Genomic DNA, 27468 nt, shown 5'->3' with positions numbered 1-27468 from the left:
CTCTGGTTCCTCTGCCTTTTCTAAAACCAACTTGAACATCTGGAAGTTCATGGTTCACATATTGCTGAAACCTGGCTTGGAGAATTTTGAGCATTACTTAATAGCGTGTGAGATGAGTGCAATTGTGCAGTAGTTTGGGCATTCTTTGGCATTGCCTTTCTTTGGGATTGGAATGAAAACAGACCTTTTCCAGTCCTGTGGCCACTGCTGAGTTTTCCAAATTTGCTGGCATATTGAGTGCAGCACTTTTACAGCATTATATTACAGGATTTGAGATAGAATAGCTCAACTGGAATTCCATCACCTCTACTAGCTTTGTTCGTAGTGATGCTTTCTAAGGCCCACTTGACTTCACATTCCAGGATGTCTGGCTGTAGGTCAGTGATCACACCATTGTGATTATCTTGGTCGTGAAGATCTTTTTTGTACAGTTCTGTGATTTTGATATGTACTGTCAAATAAATTTTTCAGTTTTTTTTAAATTTAGAATACGCTACAGTACAGTATTTTGATATATACTGCATTCTAAATTAAAACTGAAAAGTTCTAAAATAGCAACAGACCCACTGCATGTTAACAAAAGTAATATTTTGTCTGAAAAATAGCTATACTTTCCAAAATTTTAATGAGAAGAATGACATTCTGTGTTTTGCAGATCTGTTTGTGTCTTGACTTAAGACAGATCTATTCTCATTTGCTTCTGCATTTCCTTCTGTTGCAATAATGTATTGTTTTGCTTGAAGTATAAGAAAAAAAAATCCAACTTCACACAGCTATGTAGTTAGAAAAAGGGGGGATATTTTAAAAAAGCATTTCAGGTAATTTTGGATAGTCGCCTTTGATACAGTACTAAACCTCCACAGTTGTGGGAGTGGGGCAGAGTCTTAAAGGTTAGTTGGAATGTAGTATTTAAAACCATGTTAATAAACTTGGACCTTTTACCTGTGTGTGATTTTGTAATAGGTACCCTCCATTTGGAAAATACTGATTCCCTGAATTACGCATATCTTCCAAATGCTAGCACATTTCACTGTCAAAAAACCATATTCATTAACATAACTATTATCAGGGGGGAAAAAATCTTCAAGTACTTGGGAGGCTGTCAGGCCCATGATAGTGGAGGTAAACTTTCCAAAATTTAATTTTCACTTGAAACTTTGAAATTCATCATTGGAAACAAGTGCTGTCAGTTTGGTGTTTTTGTTTTTTGAGGTGACAGACTCACAATCATTTTTGACAATATGTCTATCAAATACTAAGTCTGAATAGGCATTGTTTTTCAATTATCCTTTTAAAAATGATGTTCCAAAGAAAAAAGTAGCTAACTTTGCAAGGCCGTGGACTGTAGGAGTCCACCAGGCTCCTCTGTCCATGGTATTTCCCAGGCACTTTCACTCCTCAGTTGCACAAATGCTTTTCGTCAAGAAAATCCGTGAACTTCCTTACGCAGTGGGAGTACTGCATGTGAGCCTCCCATTTTGCTGTACAGATGTTGTGCAGATGTGCTCAGAGGTTGAGAGTCAACATCAAGGACTAGTGTGTGGTTGGTTATGAGGTGGTGAGGAGTAAAATGACTACAAACCCAAGTTTCTGCCTCAGTCTCGATAAGGTATCAGTAGGTTTGCCTACCTTTGTTTCTTGAGCAGTCACTACAAATGTCAGGGCAGTGAAAAGAGCAAATAAATACTCTTCTTGGTATTACTGTCAAAGTAGTTCTGACCTTTAGGGCTTTTGGGAAGGTCTTAGGAAACTCTCAGGGTCTGTGAACCATACTTTGAGAACCATTGTTTTATCTTTTTTTTAATGACATCTTATTATATCCATTTTTCATATCTGATTTTGTGGTGATTACTCCTTAATCTAATGGTATCAATCTCAGGCTATTTTCTATGCTACCATATGCTTCCATCATTTAAGGAAAACACTATAAAGTCATTAGTATTCATCTTCTAGAATAGTCTTAAAGGTGCTTAAAAGTGTTGGTTTAACGTTGTTTTACTCTGCTTTTGTACTTCTACCTTGTTTGTTAGATTTTGTTCCTCAAAGGGGATGATGCTCTTGACACTGGTTTCCGATGAATATATTCAACTATTTTTAGAACCAATATAGGAAAGTTCTAAGGCACTTATATATTATTACTTTTTAAAAATGAAGATCTCTTCATTTATTTTTAGAAGTTGAATTTTCTTGATTGGGTTCTTGAATGATGAAACATCCTTTCATTTTCTCGTGTAGATTTATCCAGCACCCCCCCCTCCCCATTCCAGTCCTCATCTTAACTGATTTCACATACAGATTATTTTCTTAACACCTGCATCTGGTTCCTGAGCTGACATAGGGAGATTACTTTTTTCAAATATATTCATATCTTGGATTTCATTTAATGAATAGTGAGTTTAGACAGAGTTAGCTTTTCTCCAAACACTTATCAAAGAATTCATCAAAATGGATTGGTTCCTGGTAATAGATGGTAATGGCAGTAGTTCACATAATGGGATTATCTATATATGTTTATTCTAGGAGATTTATGGAGAACCTCTCTGAGAAATATCTTTGTCCACTACCTTAGTTTCTGGAGGCACCTAGATTGACTGTTTCCCAGTCTGCCTTTAGAAGGGTAGGTTGGGCAAGCTGGAGGCTGTCCCGTGGGTTGTAGATAGCCTGAAAGTGCCACATTACACAAAACAGCCACTTCTTAATTTTGGTGTGGGTAACAGTGACTCTGAAGCCTGGGAGGTTCCGGAAGGGAAGGGAGCTGTGGTTCTGCTGTATTCGTGAGAGATACCACTTAAAGTTACCGAGAACGTGTACACAATTGCGTATCTTAAGGTAATGTTATGGAATTCTTCTTAATGTTTCTACTTATTGTAGAAAATAACATAGGCAAAAACAAAGACAAAAGATACCCATAATTTTAATTCCTCAGTGTATATCTGGAGAGGGCAACGGCACCCCACTCCAGTACTCTTGCCTGGAGAGTCCCATGGGTGGAGGAGCCTGGTGGGCTGCAGTCTGTGGGGTCGCAAAGAGTTGGACACGACTGAGCGACTTCACTTCCACTTTCCACTTTCACGCATTGGAGAAGGAAATGGCAACCCACTCCAGTGTTCTTGCCTGGAGAATCCCAGGGACGGGGGAGCCTGGTGGGCTGCCGTCTTTGGGGTCACACAGAGTCAGACACGACTGAAGCAACTTAGCAGCAGCAGTGTATATCTTTTCAGAATCTTTATGCAAAGTTACTTTATGGTTTTCAGTTTCTGAAGTTACCAATTACTCCCCTAAGAAAGCATTTAAAAATTAAATTTGTTGGTTAATATAATCAAATCATTTTCCTCATGTGATCTCTGCTTTTTAAATATGCAAGGTTTAATTGAATATCAAGGTAATGGCAGTGGCACTTATTTTGTAGTTCCTAATTAGTTTCATAATTAACATACTCAACACTTAACTGCGTGTTTAAAATCATAAGTGAGAATATAATCCTGGCATTCCTGAAAGTAGAACCCCTAGGTAATATGAATATAAACTATATGGTTCATAAAATCAGGACGTGTAAAGTGAGGTTTTATTTCCTTTATGGATGATGTCTCTCAGTCTGTTGATTGAAGGGTCCCCTAAAGCAGGAAGACAGTGACAGTTTTAATGTTGATAGGGATGAAATAAATTATGAGTCTGACTGAAAATATTGTCCTGGTGAAGTGTAAATAGAAGTCTTAAATGTCACACAGTGTGCACTCAGACTTCTAGTCCTATATCAGTATGTGAAGAGTCTCTTGCCTGGGTGTTCAGAGGAATGAAAAACTATTGGTAATGCAGGCAAAAAGGTTAACGTGACACGTAAAGTTAGAGGTGTATTACTCTGTAAAGCTGCTAAACTTGTGTCAGGAAAGAAGCGTGATTTAAGAAGCCGTTGAGTTGAGAAGTAGTTATCAGAAACAGGTGATTGACTTGGAACTGTAGTATCTCGTTGGTATTCTTTATAAGACCTCATTGGTATTCTTTATTTTACGCAGCCATTGCCAAAATCTAAAAAAAGTTCTAGCAAAGGCAACAAAAAGGAACGGAACAGTTCTGGGATGGCCAGGAAAGCTAAGCGAACCAAATGTCCTGAAATCCTGTCAGATGAATCTAGCAGTGATGAAGAGGAAAAGAAAAACAAAGAAGAGTCCTCAGAGGATGAAGATAAAGAGAGTGAAGAGGAGGTAAAATGTTGGCACTTTTTCCTCATTTCTTTTCATGCGGAGAGTTAAATATTCATCTGTATAATAGATTGGTCAGAAAACATATATACCATGTTGGTGGTTTTTAATTCCAAAGACACAGAAATGATGAAGTGTAAGCCCTTTCTTTTTCTTAAGGAGCTTTTAGTTTTATTACTGTGCCGGAGTGCAAGAGTTGGTTGGAAGAGTGAGGTTGGTGTGGACTGGATTTGAGCTGGACCTTGGAGACTAGAGTACATAAATGAAGGTGGGGCGGGGGTATGTGTGACAGGACCATAAAGGAGATCTTAGAATTTTTTCATAGTATATCAGTATTTTTTGATTGACTTGTGCTATTTTATTCTGTTTTATGCAAAAAAGCAAGGGATTTAAGGACCACCATTTTATCTCACTTTGGGATTACTTAATGAGACTGGCAGCATTTGAAGTTTATTTTGTTGGTGGGCAAGTTTTGTATCACTTCGGAATGCCTGCCATTTTCTTTTACTTGGGAGTATTTTTTAAATGTTGGGACGTCCATGGTGACTCAGTGGTAAAGAATACTCCTGCCAATGCAGGAGATACGGGTTCAATCCCTGGGTCGGGAAAATCCCTTGGAGAAGGAAATAGCAACCCGCTCCAGGATTCTTGCCTGGGAAATACCATGGACAGAGGAGCCTGGCAGGCTAAAACAGTACTTGGGGTTACAAAATAGTTATACGACTTAGCAACTTAACAACAATGAAATGTTGAGAATATTTAGTTTCCAGAGAGTTCGGAAGGAGAGTTGCTGAACCATTTAAGGAGTTAGCTTACCCTCTTCTTGATATGTACCTTTAGCCAAGTAGATGAGGACGAGTGGGTACAAGGAATGATTTCCTGTTGTTAGTAGTGGTTTGCTGACTCTGTTTTCCTGTTTTGGTGCTCCCTTTTATGATCAGAACTTGCCTGGGTAATCTCCCTTGTTTTACTTAGGGACTTGGTTAACGTGGCTTGACCTGGGTGGAGATGATTTTTCCGTGTGGAGGGGGGGCTGCCTTGTGCATTGTAGAGTTTGCCTACTAGAGGCTAGTAAGCACACCCCTGCCCCCAACCTTTAGTTAAAACCAAAAGTGTTTTTAGACATTGCAAAGTGTCCCCTGGGGACAAAATCACCTTCAGTTGATGACTACTTTATTAGAATAAAGACGTGGTAAACTATGTTTTTAAAGGTTTGCGCTTTGTGTTTGTCTTTGGGTATTTAAAAATCTGTGCGTGTTTTAATGTCAGATTCTATAAAGACTTCTATAAAGCTAACTATGAAGCACTTCCTAGTTTTAAAAAGAATACTACAGATCCAGCAGGTGTTTCATAAATAGTATCTTAATATATATTTTTGGTGTGAAGGAAGATGAGTAATCTGAGCACTGAGGTTTTTATGGAATAGATTTTAAGGAAGTGGGAGGAAAACATGTTTGTTTACATGTGAATATGTAATAGTAGCAATTCTGCAATAGATTTCCTCATTCAACACATTTTTGGTTATCTACTGTGTGTGTTCATTAAACTTTGCAAAACCTTTTCAAAGGCAGATTTAAAGCATGAAAAGTTGTCATAGAATATAAACATTTAATTTTTTCTTAGAGGTACTATGGTTAGGAGCATGGCCTTTGGAAACTGAGTTCAAATCCCAGCTGTGTTCTGATCATCACTGTTTGGCTTTGGGCAAATTACTTAAAACTGTATTTCAATTTCCTTCTGTATAATGGGGATAATAGTAGTAGTATCTTCCAAGGGTTGTATTAAGCACTTAGAGCAGTACGTAGCACAGTATTAAGTAAATATTAGCTGCTATTACTGTTATTATTAAGATGACATTTTATCATATGTAAGATTTCTAAATCCAATCTTCTGTCATTACTAAGGTGTAACTTTAAAAGTGAGGATATTTTACACTTGTTTTTTCCTTGCTTTCCAGATTATTGTCCCTTTGTTCTGAGTAGAGTTAGTTGCTGTCAGTGAATGCAGATAACTCCTGATTCATGACTATCTTGGTTGTTGTATAAGGATCACACGTGGAACTGTCCCACTACAAATCAGAGCTTTTCTTTCTACAGTGCCATAAATGAGGATCTTGTTAGAAATCCAGGTCAAATGATGAAAATCCGTGAAGGAAAAAAAAGCTTTTCAGACATTCATAATTGGGTTGGTGCAAAAGTAATTGCGGTTTTACATTGTTGAACTTTGCCAGTTGATATTGGAGTACTTTTTTGGGGGAATACATTCTTAAATGTGGTTATATTATTCATTTTAATATGCATTTCTCACCTTTTTTTGCTAATGACTTATTACTTGCTGTTTATATTTATTTTAGACTATAGAAATGATTGTTAGACATAAAGCAAATTTGAGCAATTTTTTTATTCAAGTTCAGAATGGGTTGTAAGGCAGCGGAGACAACTCACAACATCAGCAACATGTTTGGGCCAGGAACTGCCTATGAAAGTACAGTGCAGTGGTGGTTCAAGAAGTTTTGCAAAGGAGAGCAGAGCCTTGAAGATGAGGAGCATCATGGCCAATCATCAGAAGTTGACAGTGACCAGCTGAAAGCCATCATCAAAACTGATGCTCTTAAAACTACACGAGAAGTTGCTGCAGAGCTCGTTGACCATGCTGTGGTCATTAGGCATTTGAAGCAAATTGGAAAGGTGGAAAAATTGATAAGTGGGTGCCTTGTGATCTGACCGAAAATAAGAACGTTTTTCTTTTGAAGTGTTGTCTTACTCTACATAACAATAATGAACCGTTTCTCGATTGGATTGTGATGTGCAACAAACAGTTGATTTTATACAACAACTGGTGAAGACCAGCTCAGTGGCTGGACCGAAAAGAAGGTCCATAGCACTTCCCAAAGCCACACTTGCACCAAAAAAAAGGTCATGGTCATTGTTTGGTGGTCCCATTTAAGCCACTACAGCTTTCTGAATCCTGGCGAAATCGTATCCGAGAAGTGTGCTCAGCAAATCATTGAGATGAACCCAAAACTGCAACACCTGCAGCCAGCAGTGGTCAATAGAAAGGGCCCAATTCTCTTCCACAACAACACGCGACTGCGTGTCACACGTGACTGACACTTCCCAAGTTGAAAGAATTGGGCTACAAAGTTTTGCCTCATCCACCATATTCACCTGACCTCTTGCCGACTGACTACAACTTCTTCAAGCATCTCGACAACTTTTTGCAGGGAAGACTCTTCCACAAGCAGCAGGAGACAGAAAATGCTTTCCAAGAGTTCATTGAAACCAGAAGCACAGATTTTTACGCTACAAGAATAAACCAACTTATTTCTTGTTGGCGAAAATGTGTTGATTGTAATGGTTCCTATTTTGATTAATAAAGATGTGTTTGAGCCTAGTTATATTGATTTAAAATTCATGGTCTGAAACCGCGGTTACTTTTCAACCAACCTAATACACATCACACAATATAAAAGCTGTATCATCATGCTGTATGGTTTTTCTGCTTGGGTTGGTATTGACAGACTTCATAAAATATACTAGTAAAATCTGGACTGAGAAATCTTTGTTTTTCCTGTTAAATCACCCTCTCGCAAACAGTTATTTTTCATTTAAAGACTTTCACATTTAGGGCCATTCTCACAAACTTTATTGCTGATTCCGTTACTGTGAAAGGCTCCAGTTGCCTTTGAAAGGTAAGTGCTGGCAGGAGGGATAGTATTTCTATGGTATCTTTGTTTTCCCTTTTTCTTCTATTTTTTGAAGACTCAGTTAAGTGGCAGCCTCATTAGGGACTTCATAAATGGAGATATTTTTGTTCAGTACTATGAAAAGACCTCTTATTTCTAAGAGGCCATACAGAAGAGTTGCTGATTGATGGGAAAATTTGAGTATTGCATATAGATAGAAATTTCTTTGCAGATTATTTTTCTGTGGAGTATTACTTTGTTTTTTATTTTTATTTCCTGAAATGAATTTTTCCTTCATAGATAAAACTTTTCCCTGTTAAGATTAACTTCTTGTTCTATTTTAGATTCTTGGAATAAATAAATGAACTTGTTTCTTCTTTCCTCTGTAAATTGAGAGCTTTGGATCATATAATTTATATCATATTGCTGAAGTCAGAAGTCTTAAGCAGACATCCAGTTATAGTGTTCACTAGCCAATTAAGTGAGGCTGAGTATTATTCACCGTCCTTTTCATATTTAGCTGTGTGAAAGAGCAGGATGCTTAATTTATAAGTAAGTTTATTATTTTTAAAATACAGGATTAAACTCAATGAAAACTGTACTTAAAGAATTGGCAGGGTTTTTTGTTCTTTTAGTCTTTTATATGAAGTATGTCACATTTAGCGTGTTAGCCAGCAATTGCTGAGATACTTTGTTTGAGGTTCTCTGTACCTGTACCTCTGTTTCTGTGATACATAGTGAGGGGTTCACAACCATTTTTCATTCTCTTTTACTTTAGAATTAATTCAAACAAGAAGATGCTCTTTCTGAGAGTGACTGGGTAATAATTTCTTTGTAAAAGAGCTGTTGTAAATCAGCTCTATCTTTATTTCTTTATAAAAGAGCTGTTACAAATTACCTATCATCTTGGCTCTTGGACATTTGGTTATTACTCAGGGTGGTAGAAGGAGAGCAGTCTGGAACCAGGCAGAAACTGGTATGTGAGGTTTTCTTTACAAAGAGAGAATAGAGGTTTAATTACTTATTATGAAAATCAATTGATTCCCATATTGGAATAGATTTTTAGGAGATTGCTGAGATTAAACCACACTCAGGCGTGCCTTTCACTACGTGTCACCTTAAGCACAGAAGACTCACTGAAGAGTACAGAGAAAGGAGAAGCAGTGCTTTCCACATTAGTGAAGACAACTCTAATAATGTTTTAGACCCTTAAGAGCTGGCTTAGTGCTTCTTCAGTTTTTGTTTCCTAGTGTTTTATAAACACTCTTTATGTCTAGGAAAGTATAAAACTAATTGTGAATATTTACTTTGTGAGTATTGAATTTATCTGAAGATTCTCAAATACATCAGGAATATCTTCAGCTCTGTACTTAAAACCCCTGCTACTAATGTCCGAAACGGGAGTTACTTTTTCTTTCAGGACAAGGAATCCACAAACAGGCAATTCTGGGCCAGGACAGCGGCTCAAGAAAAGTATTAAGAATTTAGGGGACTGTCTCTTCCTGAGCCCCCATCTTGATGTGTGCCATTTAACCTCATGATATCAGGAAGATTATTTTACCTTTAAAATAATGCCTTTTACCTTTAGGCATTGTGTCCCGGTGCCAGATAGAGAAGGGTAAAAAGTTTTCTTTTGGTGTTTTCTCCCCTGGCAAGGATACTTTTCACCAGAGAGATCCATGTGCATTGCATGGGCCAGAGCATTATTACCTGGCCACCGCTGGCTGTAGGGGAAGCTGGAAAGACCCAGGTGTTAGCTCTCCTGCTTCTGTTGGAGGAAGACAGATAAAAAGTGGGATATTGAGTGAGCCATCATGCAGTGTTTACCCAGTCAGAGAATTTTGCAGTTTTGGAACATTTGGACCATTTGAGGAATTATTTGGTAGTAGTGGGAGGGTGAACGTGAAAGCTTTGTTAGGCCTTAATTATGTCTTAAAAAATAATCTCCCTACCCCACCTCCATATGATCAAAGGAATTACAGAATATATAAACTATTGGAACCTTTTGTTGGAAGGCAAAAGTGAATAATTACCGTAATAAAATCTATTTAGAGTTAAACTTGCTTTCCTGGTCTCTTGTGGGTTAGAGCAAGGCTTGCACATTCTTTACTCTTGGCGTTCTCAAGTTTTCTCAGCCAAGTTGTTAAAAGGATAGTGTATTAGAAGCTAATACTTATTTTGTTCATCTGTTCACCCAGTACAACCTTTCTGCTGTGAGGACAGGATTCTGGCTCTGTGTGACAGGCGTCTTTTTTGGAGACCCTCCTTCAATAGCCCTGCTCCCAATAAAAGATAGGTAAGCCTTCTCCCAAGGGTTTTTTTTGCCTCCCTTCAAAAAGTGCTTGTGTCATTCCCCTGCTTCTGTGCCTTCATGGTTATCAGACACGTGGAAAATCTTCAAATTTTTAAAGATTTCTATTATTACTGTACATTGTAAAAAGTTTAGATTACAGTACATTGTACTGTCTGAAATTACCAGCAGCAGTTAGTTGGTTTCCCTTTTATCTGTTTCCCTTTAGTGCATCAAAAATACCTACAATACTGATGGTTCTGATTGAACCACTCACAGCATCTTCAGAAAAGGCAAGCCAGAATCTAGAAATAAATCCCAACTTGGAAACTAGCTTTTTCTTTATTCTTTTTTTTTTTTCTTTCATTTTTCACCTAATTTTTTTCCATACATTTTGCTGAAAGACTCAAAATCTTACTTCCTGTTAAATGCAACTGTCATGAGTACTTCCAGCATTTTTCCTGTATAATGCTACATAATGTGTTTATTGTAATTACTAAAATATTCAAAATACTTTTTAAAAGACTTAAAATAGGAGGCCAGATCTTAATTTTTAATATAATCACTTTTCGATTGCTCAGTTCAATAAATTGAGAGTGTGCTATGTGCTGTTGGGGTTACAGAAGATATTTTCTACCCAAATATCACTTGCGTGATACTTGGTACAGGATTTTAAAAGAAAGAGCATCTCTGTGTTGATGAGGGAAAGCTTTGGGAAGAGGTTGGAAGAAAACCAATTGTAATTGACTTTGGGAATAGAAAGGAAAGTTGGCCATGTGACCAAAGATGGGGCGTAGAAAGGTACTCCACACTTGTCTGTGGTTAGGTGGTTTGTCCAGAAGTAAAGCAGCTAGAGATGAAGCTAGAGCAGTATACACTGAAGCCAGACTACAGAGAACCCACGTGGTTGGGCCTTGTGTGAGTAATACAACCTCTGGGGACAGATTTAGCATTCTCGTTTCTTCAAAATGATTGCTTATTCTACCTGAGCATTTAGCTAAGTGGAGAAAAAGAGACATGTCTTCTGTCTTCCAAGAACTGACTGTTTAGGTGGGGAGAGCTACCAGTCTTTCAGTAAGCCTCTACTGGTGCATGACGAGGACGGGCTTCCACAGTGGCTCAGCGGTAAAGAATCCTCCTGCAATGCTGGAGACCTGGTTTGACCCCTGGGTCAGGAACATCCCCTGGAGAAGAAAATGGCAACCCACTCCAGTATTCTTGCCTGAGAAATCTCACTGATAGGGGAGCCTGGTGGGCTACAGTCCATGGGGTCGTAGAAAAGTCAGACACGACCGAGCAACTGACAGCAAGGAGGATACTATTGAGAATCTGCCATGTGCCACGTACTTTACATCTTGAATCTTGTGTAGTCTTGACTCCATGAGAGAAGGTGGTACATTCTTATTTTTTGCTTTGGATATTAATTATCCAGCTTTCCAGAGCTGCTAGTTCATATACTTCTGTCTTCAGCTCTATATCCAAATCTGATTTTAAGCAGTAGCTTTAGGGAAGTTTAACACGGGCATATATCCACGTCTGCTGGTGTAAAGTTCAACCTGTTGATCTCTCTGATTCTGCCTGTTCTCTGTGTGTCTCCAGTAATTCATGACCTAGACCAGGAGTTGGCAAACTATGGCCTGTATGCAGATCCAGTTTCATACAGCCTAGAAGCCAAGGGTGGTTTTTCCATTTTTTTAGTATTTGTAAAAGACAAAAGAGGAAGATTGTACAACAATGACCATAAGGGGCCAGCAAAAGCTAAAATATTTATTATTTGCACTTCATAGAAAAGGCTTGGTGACAGACCTAAACCATACATTTCTCTCGTTTTACGTAGTTTACAGCTAGGTGAGTAAGCTGTGGGGCTTTTAAGAAATACATAGGCCCCAGCCCCCACCCTTAATTTTTTGTTCTCTTTCTCTTAAAGTTTACAACCTATTTAGATAAGTTGTGCCAAAAGACAGATACTAAAAATCAAAAAGTTTGGCTAACTGCTATTGATAGAAAAAACGTCTTAGCTAGCAGAGTGATTCTAATGAAATAGAACCTTGGAATTAGAATAGATCTTGAAAAGTTATCTATAGTCTCCAAGGATCTTTTCCCATCTCAGTTTTCCAAATAATTACATAGCAACGGCTAAGTGGTAGTTCTAAACTTGGCAGTGGAGATCAAGAAACAAGATAAAGTCTCGGTGTTAAGCCGTTCAATCTAGTTGGCAGGAGGGGAGAGGTCAAAGCTTAGGAGGGGAAAAGTACAGGAAAATAAAGAGTTAAGAAAGTGGTTTGCTCAAGCTCGAGTATTTCTTTCTTTCTATGAGCAGGTAGGGAGCAAAGATCCAGAGAGGGAAGCCTCACGGGAGGTAACAGTTTGATCTGAGCCTTAAAGGATAAACAGAGGTTGGCATAAGGAAAGAAAGGGGTTTGGAGAAAATGATACAAAATTGAATTACATGAAAGGCCCATCTTAGCATCACCAAAAAAAGATTCTAGAGAAATGATCCTGGAGCCCATACAGAGTTTGGAGGAAAGGGCCAGAGATAGTCCTAATACTGAGTTTGGTTACATTTTGTTGCCTTGCTGTATTTTCTCCCAGCACTTTTAATTCTTTGTTATTATCAGTAACATTTGTATGTGACAGTGAGTTAGATCATGGTATTGACTTGCTGCACTGGTTCAGTTCAGTAGTTTGACCTGTAGCTACTTTGGTCATCTCTATGAACAGCTAGTGCAGTAGGAGGCACGCTGGACCTAACCAGGGTCTTGCTTCTTACTGGCTGTAAGGTATTGTTCCACTTAACTGCACAGATGTATTTTCCTCATTTATAGTAATGTCAGCTGTTTGTCATTGTGGGGTTTTTTTTTTTTTGCTTTGTTTTTTAGGTCATATGAGCGTGTGTATATGAAAGCAGTGCTGTACGAATGCCTTTTTCATTTTCCTTTTAATTTTTAACCACATTCTGGGTTCAGAGTACAGATAAACCAGATCCTGCAAATGATACAGATGAACATAGCCAGAAATATTGAAGTGGCTACTTTATGGCAGGTGCTCTTGTAGTTTATAAGGACAGAGCTAAATTAGATAGGTGTCTCTTCTCATGGAGATTGTCAGATAGGCCCCTAAGAAACTTGCAGTGTAGTGGGAGAACAGACATGTAAATACCTAGACTTTGAAACACATAAATACATTAAATGTTTTCTTTGGTGCCTTTTATGTATTCACTCACCTGATCTTCACAGAAGTTCTACAGATATGGCCATAGTTGGTCGAATCTGCAGTGCCTGGAAGGCATCATTTAAATGTAGATTGTAAAATGTATCCCAGTGTCTAAGATGAGTTTGGGGGTTGAATGTTAAATTTAGCCAGGTCTAGTATTATTACCTCTACTTTGCAGATGCGGAATCAGACACAGGAACGATAAGTGATTTGTCTGAGAATTCAAAATTGCTCACTGGTGAAGTCAGGACTTGAATCAGGAAGTTTGGCTCTAAAAACCTGTATTCTAATTGACTGCTTCACAAAACCTTCCATAAAGACAGAGCAAATAAATTGTAGGTCAAGTACTGTGGGGGCTGCCGATTAATCATATTGGCCAAAACATTTGGAGAATGTGATTGCTGAGAGAGGTTTAGACTCCTGAGGGAAATTTTCCTAAGTAGAGGAGAGGGAATGAAAGTAATGAAAACTTAAAGGTTGTGTAGAATTTAAGTGGGTGTGGTTTTTTACTTTCCTTCTCAGTTTTCCCAGGGCCTCTTTTCATTACCTCCAAAGTACTGGATGATCTTGTTTGCCTTAACTTCCAAAAATTGTCTACTGTTGCAATGTCAAGGTCTGTCTTTTTGAGATTCCCTGTTTTCCAGAGTACCTAACATCTCTTTCCTGTACCCAGTATCTTATTTTCAGGGCAGCTGAAGTGGTTTTTAGCACCTGTAAGGCTAAAGCACGTGATGTGAATTATTTGATTGCCTCTCTGCTCAAGATGAAACACATGAGTTTCTACAGAGTTTATGTTACTATTCAGCTTTCACTGTTTCCCTGTGCCAGCACTTACATTATGAAAAAGATACTTTACTGAATTCCTACCATGAGTTTGTCACATAGATTAATGGCCGCCCCCTCCAGGGTTCTTGCCTGGAGAATCCCATGGACAGAGGAGCCCAGCGGGCTGCAGTCAGTGGGGTTGCAAAGAGTCGGACATAGTTGAGTGACTGACATACTAAGGATTTTTTTTAAAACTGTAATTTTGTCATTTTAATCTCCATATGTGTGTATTTTGCTTTTATTTGATTAGCTCTGAGTTAGTGTTTAAGAAACAGGATCTGGAGTAAGATCTGTTTGAAGCTCTTTATTTTATCATGTGACTGGACAAAACCTCTCTGAGCCTTCATTTCCTCATATGTTTATAAAAAGTTATTGAGAAACTACTTTGCACTATTCTAGGAGTTAGGGATACATCAGTGAACCCAAAAAGTTCAAAAAAATCCTTGTTCTCTTGGAACTTAACCTTTTAGTTGGGAGAGACTGACAATAAATAATAGAATATTAATAGTACTTATATTTTACAGTTTTTTCCCCCCAAGAGTAAAGTCTTCTGCATATAAAGTTTTCTCTCCATAGTGTGTAAGAAATGTGAGCACCTATTATTTTTAAAGTTTGATTCTTTACCTCACCTGACTAGTCCTGTGTTGGGATAAAATTAAGTTCCTTGAATGTTACTCATCTCAGAAGTGGACAGTTAGTAATAATTTTTCACTGGTGATATTGACTAATTAAGTTCCTCTAGTATTGTTGAGGGGTGTGGACAAGTAGAGGAATGACAGTTAGTCACTCATCAATGCATGTACTTTGTTTTTATTTCCAACAGCCACCAAAAAAGACATCCAAAAGAGAAAAGCCCAAACAGAAAGCCACTCCTAAAAGTAAAAAATCTGTAAAAAGTGCTAATGTTAAGAAGGCAGATAGCAGTACCACCAAGAAGAATCAAAATAGTTCCAAAAAAGGTACGTTAGAAATGACACATTTTCAGCAACCCTAAAGATACAACTTATATGCTATAGTATGGTTTTTAAACATATATGAAAACTAGGTAAACTGTGAAGAACATTGAGGGGAGTATACCAGTTTTGTGTATTTATAATTTTTCAAAATTGACAAAAATTTCAGTGTGTGTTTTATAGGTACTGTAGAGTGGTGATCTATAATTTTTTAAATTTAGTACCTTTTCAAGAATCTGATGAATGCTTATAGAATCTTTCCTGATCTGTCTTGAATATTAATTTACTTTTCTATGTAAGAAAAAACTTATTTTCATGTCATAAAATATCTTACTTTTAGAAAGTGAATCTGAGGATAGTTCAGATGATGAACCTTTAATTAAAAAATTGAAGAAACCTCCTACAGATGAAGAGTTAAAGGAAACAGTAAAGAAATTATTGGCCAGTGCTAACTTGGAGGAAGTCACAATGAAGCAGATTTGCAAAGAGGTAATGGACAGATACCGAGATTATTTTCCTTTTATTTGAAAAAAATCTTTCACCCATCCCTCAGGTCAAAGCTAGATTCTTACATGCTTTCATTCATTGAACAAGTATTTATAGAACTACTACATGCCAGCTGTTCTTGTAGGTGCTGGGGTACCACTTTCAGTAAAGTAGTCAAAACCTCTGCCCTATTGGAGTCATTTTATAAACAAACAGTAAAATGTATACAGTGACTGAAGTTGAAGTGATACATTCCAAACTGCATAGGAATAATCTTTTTTCCTAACCTGGAAACAATTTTTATTGATGCATCCCTAGATTATGTTAGTTTAACCAAGCAGAATCTCTTGGGCTACTTTACTTTGAGTACTACTATGATAAATGAGAAGGTTAGATTCCAGGTTAGATTCTTAGCTCAAACTTCTGTGAAATTCTTCTGATACTTCTCAGGAAATGATCTAGTCTTGAATATGATTCCATACTCTAGGTTGAGATTAGATTTTAGAATCTGGTTTCTTATGGTAAAATGAAACTAAAATTTTAAATGTACTAAAAGTGGAATATTCTTAAGTTTTTAAAGATATTATTGTTTTTCTTATTCATTCAACATTAGCTGAGCCTCTGCTACACATCAGGCACTGGGATAGGTGTTAGAAGTGGTATAAGGAAATGTACTTTCATCTTCTATGAATTGTAACAACTTTGGGGAGTTAGGTAATACGTTAAAATTTAAATGGCAAGTACCCTTTAACCTAGCAATTCCATTTCTAGGTCTCTATCTTAAAGACATAGTCACATCTACACAAAATGATTTCAATAATGTTCAGCCTGTCTGTAATACTGAAAAATCAGAAACAACCTAAATGGCCTTCAGTAGGGAAATGTTTAAACTGTACGTCTATACTTTTGGAATGCTGTGTAGCAGTTCAAAAGAACATCGAAAAACCTTCCAGGTATTTGCAAGTTTTTAAAACAGGTATTTCCCTGTTATGTAAATACAGAAAGACTGTATTGCCATTGACACGTTTATATGTTTGTATATAAACTCAGTTCTAAAGATCTGGAAGAATAATAGCAAACTGATAGCTGGTCTCCTCTGAGAGAAGAGACTGAAAGGAAAGTTGAAGGAAGACAAGTACTGTTCATTTTAATGACTTTGTGAACACATTTATGTAATTCTAAGGGGATTATTAATAACATGGAGAGGTCGGGTGAGAAGATCATGAGGGTTTTTTGGACTCCGCAAATGCAGAGAGAATTGTTTGCCTGATAGCAGTTCTGCAGGATGGTAGATGCCAGGGTTATCCCTTTGACTGAGAATTAATAGGAAAGTGAATTAGTTAAAGTTTATGTGTTAGTAATTGGAGAATGATACAAGCTGATAAAATATTTTTTAAGGTCAGGGAGGGAGAGTAGAAGCTTGTGTTCAGCTAAGGGACAGTTGTGAGAAAGGAGAAGCTGAAGGTCCCGAGCCTTGAGAGATGGGTCCCTGCAAAGGTAGAGACAGAACTGTTGATGGATCCTGTACACATGAATTGGAGAAGAGGCAAGTCAGAAAGTTGAGGAAATTCAGAGTAATGCCTTCTCAACTGAGAGCAAGTGTGTGGGACACAAATAAGGGGATAAAGTTGCCGCTGGTAAGAATGCAAGGGGGACCTAATTAGAACTCCTTGGGATTTCTAGGGAGGCTGTGACGTTGAATACCACGAACTTAAAACAGGACCATTCTTTTTTTAACTTTATTCAAGTAGAGTTGATAAAAGACCATTCTTTTCAAATTTGTTACATTTTCCTGCAGAACTTAACGGTAGAAAAATTGGTAGTTAGACAAATTAAGGGTTGGAGTTTTGCAGAGAAAGAACAAAGGGCAAACCATTAGAGTAATGTAAATGATTGACCATGTTCCCAGAGGTTGGCAAAATACAGCCTGTGGGCCATTGTACCACAGCCATAGCCACTCCTTTGAGTATTGCCTATGGAAGCATTTACGCTGCAGTGGCATGGCTGAGTAGTTGTGACCAAAACTGTCATTGGAAAGCTGGAAACATTTTCTGCGGAAAAGGTTTGCTGACCTTGAATTGTACAGTAGGAGTGAAGCCAGCTAGGTGTATATGGGCAGGTCAGGACCAGGAGTCACTGTGAAACCAAGCAGCAAGTATCAGGTTGAGAAATCTAAAGGCTAAAAATTTAGGAGTGGACTCAAAGATATAACTGGATCTCAGTGATAATAGCTTTGGGGAAGGGATGGAGCAGTGATGTGGAGGCTGAAATTCATCAGAGTTGAAGTTGAGGAATCATAAATGCATTAGATGCTGTAACAGAAGAAATAAAAGGATACCTTTAAAAGATGACTGACAGGTAACCTACCAATATAAAGAATTTAATCCACTTAGCTAAGATCTTTCTAGATGGTTTCCTCATGCATGTATATTGTTAATTCAGCTGTACTCCTACTATATAAAACACTGAAAATATTTGCACGCTAGTTTATTTTCTGCTTTATATACAGTATTATTAAAACTACTCATTTGCTGTAGAATTCTACATGGTGAATGAACCAGTGGTGGTTAGCATGTACTGTTCAAAGCTACATGTACCTCTTTGTCCATAGCACAGATTTCATTATCCAAAGAGAGTATGTTATTGGATTTTTAAATCTACTTTTGTTTTCCCTTTTCACTATAGGTATATGAAAGTTATCCTGCTTATGACTTAACTGAAAGAAAAGAGTTCATAAAAACAACTGTTAAAGAGGTAACTATCCAACTTTTCCAGTTTTGATCATTTTGGACTTAATAAGACAAAAGAAATTACGTGTAAATACTACATATTTTTCAAAATATTTATGTCACTAAATATTTGTTGCTCAAAATTTCCTCAAAATAGATAGGAGAAGATAGTAATTTTCATCCCCATTTTAGAGCTTAAAAATAGAACATTAGTGACAAAACTTGGCCTCAGATGGAGATACGGGCTCAGTGTACGTGGGCAGGCAGGCAGCTCCAAGGAGCTCACGTGACCACTTGAGCACACGGTCCTTCTGTCCACCAAAGGCAGGAGAAAATCACAGTAGCTGTAGGCTTTTACTGAGCCCAGCTGATTTCCCAGGGTCACAGTAGTAAGGTAGAAGTTAAAAAGTAAAGTGAGGTTTTGATTTGTGTGTACCACATACTGCATTTTGGGTATGAGGAAGTGTTTTCTCTTTTGTTACAGCTGATTTCTTGAGAAAGAGGACAGAGACAGATGACCTGTGCCCATGGAGCTAAAGATCTGATTTATATACCATTATACCAGCAAAGAGAATGTATTTCCTTTTCTAAATCTTTGCAAGCGTTGTTGGTAGAACTTCCTGCTGACCTTTTTATCTTGAGTGTTAGGTGAATTGCGTTTGCTGTTTTAAATTGCATTTTTATGCAGTTTTTAGTTTAAATTTTTGCATGGCTACAGTAATTGTCCCTTGCTTTTATAGTTGTATTTTGTACATTTTGGATTTCTTTATATAAGACTATAGATTCTTGAACTGTTGTAGTTTTTAGTGTATGCGCGCAATATTAGCTTAAGTCATACTTCTAATCAAGTAGAACAGAAACTATGGTAATTGGCATTTATACATGCAGAGACTGTTGCAGTATTTAGTAGATAAAATATTTTGAATACACGTCTGTCAGTGTTAAAACCAGTGGCAGTGTGTTCATCATGTTAAAAATGTATGAGCTTCAGCTGCCCAGATGACTAAATTGGAACTTTTCTCCTGCATGTATATATATGTCAAATTGTCAGCATGACAGGAGTGACAGATGTTATTTTTGTATTTTTAAAAACGAATTTGTTGTATATAAAGTTTTTTTATTTCTTTTGTGCAGATCAATTTTTAAACTCATATAAGTAGGTATCTTTACAGTTACAAACTATGAAATGACAGTGTTCAACCAGAAGGTATGACGGAGCAGTGAAAGTCAGAATTCAGTGAAGAAAACACTGAAGCAATAGATAGTTCTCTGCTTTGCCTCGAAGTGTCATCAATTTATAGTTTGAGTGTTAACTCTGCAAGTGTCTGTAGATACATTTTATATTAAGGGTAGACCAAATCAACACATCAAAACTTCAAAAATTGGGGGGATCTGGATCAAGTAGAAGCACATTTGGCTTCAAATAAATATACTGATTTTTAACTGCTTTTGCCCACATAAAAAGCTGGTATTTACAGGAAACCTGGCTACCTTTATAATTATGGTTGAAAGTATCGATTATAATGCCACAAGATGATAATGTGTAGACAGTAGTGGGTATCTGACAAAGTATTTTTCAAAAGTGATGGACTTAAAATGTTAAAGAAACGTAACATATTCACAGAATCAGGGGTGTTAAATTTTGGCCAATCAGGATTCTAGGTGATCAACACATAGACCACTCCTGAATAAGACTAATTTTGTCTTTTGATTGTCTTAATGAACTTATTAAATAATCTGAATTTTAAAACTGCTGCTTATGTGAGAATTAGGCCCTTGATGAACCATTGAGTGTTTAAAATATCTTTGCATCATAGTAGAGATTTATAAAAATATGTTGACTACTAACAGGTATTTTCACAGGTTTGACTTGTTTCTTGATAAAGTTATTAAGACATTAAAGAAAGGTTGAAATAAACAACTAAATGAGACTTGAGAACTGGCCTTTGGTTTTAAATACTTGATTTGTTCCTATAAACCTTGTCAATAAAAACAATAAATCAACACCTCTGTCTCTTTGCATTTGATATCTTAACATGTATTTCAGAGTAGAGATTTTTTTTTAATGGATTCATTAGCCTTGTAGCCCATATAATTTGGAGGGCTCATTGCTGGTAATTGATCGCTTTTACTTTGAAAAAATACATTACAAAGAAATCGGGGTGAGGGGAGCTTGTGCTCTCACAAAACTAAGTTGATCAGAGTTATCTGTGATCATTCACTTGAAAAGGATACACAGTAATGCCTATGACCTGCACAGTCTAAAGAGGTTTGGAGGTTGAAGGGATTGAGTTGGTGTGTCTGAAACACTGTGGTGAAGATGTATCTGCTGAGGAGTGTGTTTTCATCACTACAGTGCACAGTGTATTTGAAAAACACGTTTTATTAAGCAGTTTTACACAATCAGCTGTTCACAGTCTGCAGTTGAAACACATATATATTCACTGCTATTAAATCTTCAGGCAGCAGTGAAAAACATACTCAAATAAGAAAAAAAAAAGTACCGTGGCTCCTTAAAGAACAAAATGTTAGGTGATGTCACTTGAGACAGGAAATGAGGGTTTACCGTACTTTATTTAGGTAGGTCCCCCCTCTTGTTTGCTTATAGCACTATACAAGTTTAAGTGCCCAGAAACCAAAGTAATGACGGACTGTGAACCATTTCAACTTAAAGTGTTTTGCATTTATCACTTGACACATGCTATTTAAACATTTTAATACAGGAAACACTTGAAGCAGAATACTTCCCAATCAGTACCAATGACTTTCATTAGATAACCCTAAATATCAACCTTTTCCTGTTAACTTTGAAACCAATTTACTGCTTTTTTCTTTCAGTTGTATCATACTTCTGGGGAGGGAGGTGGGTCTAAGCTCTTGCTAAAGTTCACCATATAATCTTTGCATAAAATACAATTTCTACTTACAACCTGACTTTAAATTTTAAAAATACCTAATATTTTGAAAAGTGGTTTCAAAGTCATTTTGAGTCCTTTTTTAAGCTGACCAACATACTGAAAGAATTCTTCAAAGACTTTTTAAAACAAGCACTTAAGTTACCCATATTTCTAACCTGTAAACTGAAGTTTCTTGGCAAGATGGGCATCCTGTAGACCCTGAAATCAGTGTGTATTTATTTGTCATGAGTGAAAGAAGGAAAAAGTAAATATTTACTATGTTCTCAGGCTTTTAAGATATGGCTTATAAAATGTGTAATATTTATCCCAGGATATTTCACATTTTTCTGCAGTTTTCCAGTGGACCTGCCTATGGAATACTGAAAACATAATTCTATAAAAAATATTCCTAGAGACTTAATCAGTTATTTTAAAAAGAGGCAGTAGGGAGAGACTTTTATTAAATTATTCTGACAAGACCCTTATGCTAGTGGTTGCCAAAGTTAAGGCTGTTTAAAATGTGCCATCTGCACAAACATGGCTCTTAAGAAAAACAGCCATATTCTGCATCTAAAGTACGAAGACCACACAATCTCTTCTCCATTCTCAATGATACCACACCTGTACTGCTGAATCGAAAATTTTGCCAATGAGTGCACAGATCTAATATGTTTTATTATAAAAGATACCTGAATTTAAATTTCTTTTGAACACCTAATGGGAGGAAATACGTACAATATAAAATAGAAGTTTTATTTATCTTGGAAGAGTTTGTACTGTATCCAAAAAGGGGAGATTTCTATCTAAATTTAAGTAAAAGCTCAATATTAGAACTATATAAAAATCTTAAGGCTCATTGGCAAAGATACTGATAAATTGTCACAGACGTACATGGCTTTGTTTTTTTTTTAATGATTCCTGCTTGACTTGGTTTTTCAATGTGTGAAAATTGGTCAGCCAAAAAAAAAGTCAGATTTCAAGGGGATCTCTTAACCATGGAAGAATCATATCCAAGGTCTTAACTGAAGGTTATATTCTGCCTTACTCTGAAATTGGAACATTTAGCACTAGTCAGACCAATGGAAAATGCTATTAAATATAAGTGCTTATAAAAGGATTCTTGTAACCCATGCTTTCAGAATGGTAAAAACTGGTTTATATTATCATACCACCTTAGAACATTCAAGTTTTGCTACCTAGAGAGGATTGTTTGATTTTATCAAAGTGAGGTCTAACATGTTTTTCAAACCTTTCCCTTTGGGATACAGAAGAAAGCTGCGTCCAGACAAATTCTATTTAAAATGCTGCAATCTTGCTTGCTTCTCGAACACCACTCAAATATGCCCCTGTAACAGTCTGTGGGAAATGCCTGTTTGTTGCCTGTTAAAAAAAGAAATTATAATTTGAGATCATGTATAAGAAATTTAGATGACTATCAAAATATAGTATGAATTTACACTTTTCTCCCATCCTCCTAAAATGTTGCCCCTCCTGTGTGCTCACAGGAACACTCGACTCACCCATCACAGCACCTGAACATTTCTGGCTTATTTCACCGTGTTTCACCAAATTCATTCTACACAGTCAGCACTCGTGTGAAGTAGTACTGTGTGACATTCATGAAGGTATTATATATGCCAGGTACTGGAGTTAAGAATAATGAGTAAGACACAGCCCCCTCCCATCAGACAATCAGTGGTAAGTCAAACAAGCACAAGAAGTGAATCAGTTCATCCTTGTCTGGAGTTTTGCTGGATGAGTATTAACAAGAAGTTTAACAAACAGAGGGGAAAGACAAAAGGTGACTATCAACAGAGAAAACCTCACCTGCAAGGAGGTTATAGTGGGAAGAGAATAAGCAAACCAGGACAGGAAAGTTAGGCTTGGATTTACAACCGTTAGGTATTCTCTGTCATTGTTAGGTATTCTTGCCTGGAAAAGTCCATGGACAGAGAAGCCTGTCATATATAGTCCATGAGGTCACAAAGAGTCGGACGTGACTGAAGTGACTGAGCCCGCATGCAACCAAGACAAAATCTGGGATGTGATTATGGGAGAAGAGTAGCTAAAACGTAGTCAAGTAGGTCATAGAAAAGGGAATATAAGAAAGATGAAGTTCCATGTGAATTTAGGTTACATGTCACCCAAACTGATAGCTGGCATGAAATGGAAAAACATCCTGGTGCCACAGACTTTTAAAGTGGGAGGATGATCAGGAGGTCGGGGGGAACACCATTACTTGGGAAAAGAGTAGCAGAGCAATAGAAACCTCAAAAGAAATGGGTTAAGAAGTACTTAGTCGCTTCAGTCATGTCTGACTGTTCAAGTTCCTCTGTCCATGGGATTCTCTAGGCAAGAATAATAGAGTGGGTGCCATGCCCTCCTCCAGGGTATCTTTCTGACAAGGAATTGAATTCAGGTGTCCTGCATTGCAGGCAAATTCTTTACCACTGAACCACTGGGGAAGCCCTTTTATAAGAAGATGAGGTAGTAACCAGAGAAGACTCTTGAGAGTCCCTTGGACTGTAAGGAGATCCAACCAGTCCATCCTGAAGGAAATCAGTCCTGAATATTCATTGAAAGGACTGATGCCGAACATGAAACTCCAATACTTTGGCCACCTGATGTGAAGAACTGACTCACTGGAAAAGACCCTGATGTTGGGAAAGATTGCAGGCAGGAAAGGGGACGACAGAGGATGAGATGCTTGGATGGACTGACTTAGTGGACTTGAGTTTAAGTAAACTCTGGGAGTTGGTGATGGACAAGGAAGCCTGGTGTGCTGCAGGCCATGGGGTTGCAAAGAGTTGGACACAACTGAGCAACTCAACTGAGGTAGCAATTGTATCAAAGCAGCAAAGAAAAGTCAAAACTTCTAAAGCCTGTTCATGGCCCTTTGGCCCTATTAGGGCCATCTTTTGGAAGCAGTTGACACTTGTGGCCTGGAATGCAACCATTATGTTCTGTTCCTACAAAGTTGGTGCTTTATAGCCCAAAGAGGAAATCAAAGTCAGCTGGTTTTAAAATGATATTCTTTTGTAATAATTCAAAAACCCTGAAAATATTAAAAAACACTATTTTAGATGAATCGAGGAGACCAGTATAATCCTAAACGGTATTAGGGTATGAAGACGAAAAGAGTGCTGAGAATTTACTCTATTTTGATGAACTACAGAGATGTGGGGGGTGGGGAACAGCAAAAGCAAACTAATTCAACCCCAGAAATCTGTTTTTGTTGTTATCATAATTTTAAAAAATACTGAAAAGAGGGTTCTAGGAAGTATGAACCCCAACCCTGCAAAGTGGTAAGGAGGAATCCTGGGAGGACAGATCTGCAGGAGTCCCCAAGATAAACTACAGCAAAGAGAAGATGTCAGGAAAGGGGGTTTCAAGGAAGGGAACCTACAGGCTGTCCACAAAGTGGGGAGGCTTGCAACTTCCCTGGTGGTCCAGTGGTTAGGATTTTGCAACTCTGTGTTTCCATTGCAGGGGGCATGAGTTGGCTCCCTGGTTGGGGAATTAAGATTCCCAGGCATGGCTCAACAACAACAGAAAAAAGTGGGGAGGCTTAAGAAGTGGTATAAAAAGAGTTATGAAGAAGGAAATGGCAACCCACTCCGGTATTCTTGCCTGGAGAATTCCATAGACAAGAGGAGCCTGATGGGCTGCTGTCCATGGGGTTGCACAGAGTCAGACATGACTGAAGCAACTTAACATGCATGCATGCACTGGAGAAGGAAATGGCAACCCACTCCAGTGTTCTTGCCTGGAGAATCCCAGGGACAGGGGAGCCTGGTAGGCGGCTGTCTCTGGGGTTGCAGAGAGTCAGACACAACTGAAGCGACTTAGCAGCAGCAGCATAAAAAGAGTTAAGCTAACGGAAGAAGAGGCTACTATGACTGAAGAGGAAACAGCTGTGTAAGAAAAGAATCGGCGGTGGCCTTCCTGGCTCAGCAGTAAGCAACCACATCATATAAGCACTGACACTAATTTAAAATTAAATTGTGAAGTAAACAGGGAAGAGATGAAACAGGCTAAGTCTTTAACCTGACAGGAAGTCTGGAGGTAATGTCTTAACTTCTTAAATCCAAAGACAACAATGTAAAAATCTTAAGACATGAAGTAAACTCCAGAAGAAAACAGCAAAAAGAGTTAAAAATGGCTGCTCGGGGAATTTGAGGAGGATATTGTCAGGGTACCTGCCGTCGTTGCCACAAGACTTGAAGGTATTTGACGTTGCTTTTAAACTCTGAACGCAGACCAGTTCAGCTAAAAGCAAGTGATCCAAATGAAAGCAGTCAGGGTCAGAGTGACGAAACCCACCTCGCCAGCAAAAAAGACGGTTCCTTGTATTTCCTCAGCAAGGATGTCATAGGCCTCCCCGCTGCCCCCCGTCTTCACGAAGCTGTAGGCCATCTGGATCCAGGGGTCCGTGCTCCAGCGGGTGACAAAGTACTTGGTGGGATCTGGGACCTCCTGTGTCAAGCAGAAGGGATCGGAAGGGACTTGGACTGGTTGCAACCCAACCGTTCTAAAATTACAGCCCGCCCTCCATCCGGAAAGTGAGTTAATCCCTGTGGCATTCTGGGACAGCAGTTCCCATATGACCCTCCTGCCCGCCTGTTGCTCTGCCCAAGCCTCCGTATCTGTGTCTCTTCCTTTGTCACTGCCCCGTCTTTCTGACTTTGCCCAACACCCACATGTCTCCTTACTTCAACACCTTGTCCTTCTGCCAGAGACAATTTCCCCACCTACCAGGGGTCATCACCAAAGGCTAAGAGTCCAGGCATTCCTCTTCCCTGGGGCTTCCCTGGAGGCTCAGACAGTAAAGAATCTGCCTACCAATGCAGGAGACCCAGGTTCGGTCCCTGGGTTGGGAAGATCCCCTGAAGGAGGGCATGGCAGCCCACTCCAGTATTCTTGCCTGGAGAAATCCATGGACAGAGGAGCCTGGCGGGCTACAGTCCATGGGGTCGCCAAGAGTCGGACATGACTGAGCGACTAACACACACACATTCCCCTTCTCATCACCTGGAACACGCTGGACCAGAGGAGGAGAGGGACGGGCAGGGTCTGAGGACCTCTGACTGGAATTCTCAACAGGCTTCTCCACAGAACAGCTACACCGGTCATGTTTCAGATAATTCTGTAGGCTGACCCCTGCCAAGCGCCACCATGAAACAGATTTCTGTGCAAACTGTGTGCTAAGTTCCAAATAACTGATTTGAAAACGAATTTTGAGACAAAAGTCCCAGGCGAGGGACTATTTTGAGAGAGACTTGCACCATGTAAAATAAGCAGTACCCCGAGGGCCCCCCTCTTTCTAATGTACGTTATGTTCTGCGTCATTTCTCTTCTTTCTACTTCTGCTCCTTTATCGGGAAAGGATATACATCGTGCCATTTATAAATCTCCAGAGACGGTGAGATTTAGTAAACTGGAGAGTAGAAAGTACCTTGAGCTTCTTGGAGAAAAGGGAAAGAGACTAGCAGTGGGGGGGGTGCAAGAAAATTCTGGCCAAGGTCCCTTTGAATGGAAAACTGTCAAAGCTTGCGAGGTTTGGGAACAGGATACCCAAATAGAGGATCTGTGGAAAATGCTGAGTCTTCCCTCTTGAGGAGAGAAAGGGGGTGTGCATGATATGAGGAAAAAAAGGAAGAGAATGTAAAAGGAGGAATGGGGTACTATTGTGAGCCTCACTGTGTCCCCCTACTCAAATTCAGATGATGAAACCCTAACCCGCAGGACCTCAGAAAGCAACTCTATTGGAGATAGGACTTTGATGAGGTCATTCAGGTGGGCCTTAATCCAGGATGCCAAGTGCCCTTCTAAGAAGAGAGGATTTGAACACAGACAACATAGACAGAGGCGAGACCACGCAAGGACACGGGGGAAGCAGCCTTCTGTGAGCCAAGGCGGGAGGCCTCAGGAGAAACCAACTTCCCCTCCCCAACCCCTCAATCTGGTGTCTAGCCTCCTTAATTGTGAGACAATGAATTTTTGCTGCTTGGACTACCCAGTCTGGGGCAGTCTGTCATGGTGGCCCGAGTAAACTAATGCCTAAGAGGAAAGTTGGGGCCTCCCTGGTGACTCAGATAGATGGTAAAGAACCTGCCTGCAATGTGGGAGACTCAGGTTCAATCCCGGGGTCAGGAAGATCCCCTGGAGGAGGGCACAGCAACCCATTCCAT

The 27468-nt window shown here is 38.7% G+C and overlaps 2 protein-coding genes across 8 annotated transcripts in view; one reads left to right on the top strand and one right to left on the bottom strand.

Moving 5' to 3' along the window:
- DEK (DEK proto-oncogene) overlaps positions 1-20386 on the top strand; it is a 30977-nt gene extending 10591 nt beyond the window's left edge. For 2 of the 4 annotated variants that reach the window (XM_010848815.1, XM_010848814.1), the window contains 5 exons: positions 4014-4202; positions 15036-15171; positions 15506-15654; positions 18337-18405; positions 18865-20386. In XM_010848815.1, the coding sequence (XP_010847117.1) occupies positions 4014-4202; positions 15036-15171; positions 15506-15654; positions 18337-18405; positions 18865-18876 (555 nt within the window). In that variant the 3' untranslated portion in view covers positions 18877-20386. The other 2 variants (XR_826032.1, XM_010848816.1) reach the window with 2 other exon arrangements.
- A 358-nt stretch (positions 20387-20744) lies between these two features.
- KDM1B (lysine (K)-specific demethylase 1B) overlaps positions 20745-27468 on the bottom strand; it is a 43808-nt gene continuing 37084 nt past the window's right edge. For all 4 annotated transcript variants that reach the window (XM_010848805.1, XM_010848804.1, XM_010848803.1 and 1 more), the window contains 2 exons: positions 25601-25753; positions 20745-22657 (listed from right to left, as the gene is read on the bottom strand). In XM_010848805.1, the coding sequence (XP_010847107.1) occupies positions 22574-22657; positions 25601-25753 (237 nt within the window). In that variant the 3' untranslated portion in view covers positions 20745-22573. The remainder of the gene's footprint in view (positions 22658-25600; positions 25754-27468) is intronic.

Source organism: Bison bison, unplaced genomic scaffold (assembly GCF_000754665.1).
Source record: "Bison bison bison isolate TAMUID 2011002044 unplaced genomic scaffold, Bison_UMD1.0 scf7180017864274, whole genome shotgun sequence".
Lineage (NCBI taxonomy): Eukaryota > Metazoa > Chordata > Mammalia > Artiodactyla > Bovidae > Bison > Bison bison.
This window is presented reverse-complemented; position numbering and strand designations above follow the sequence as displayed.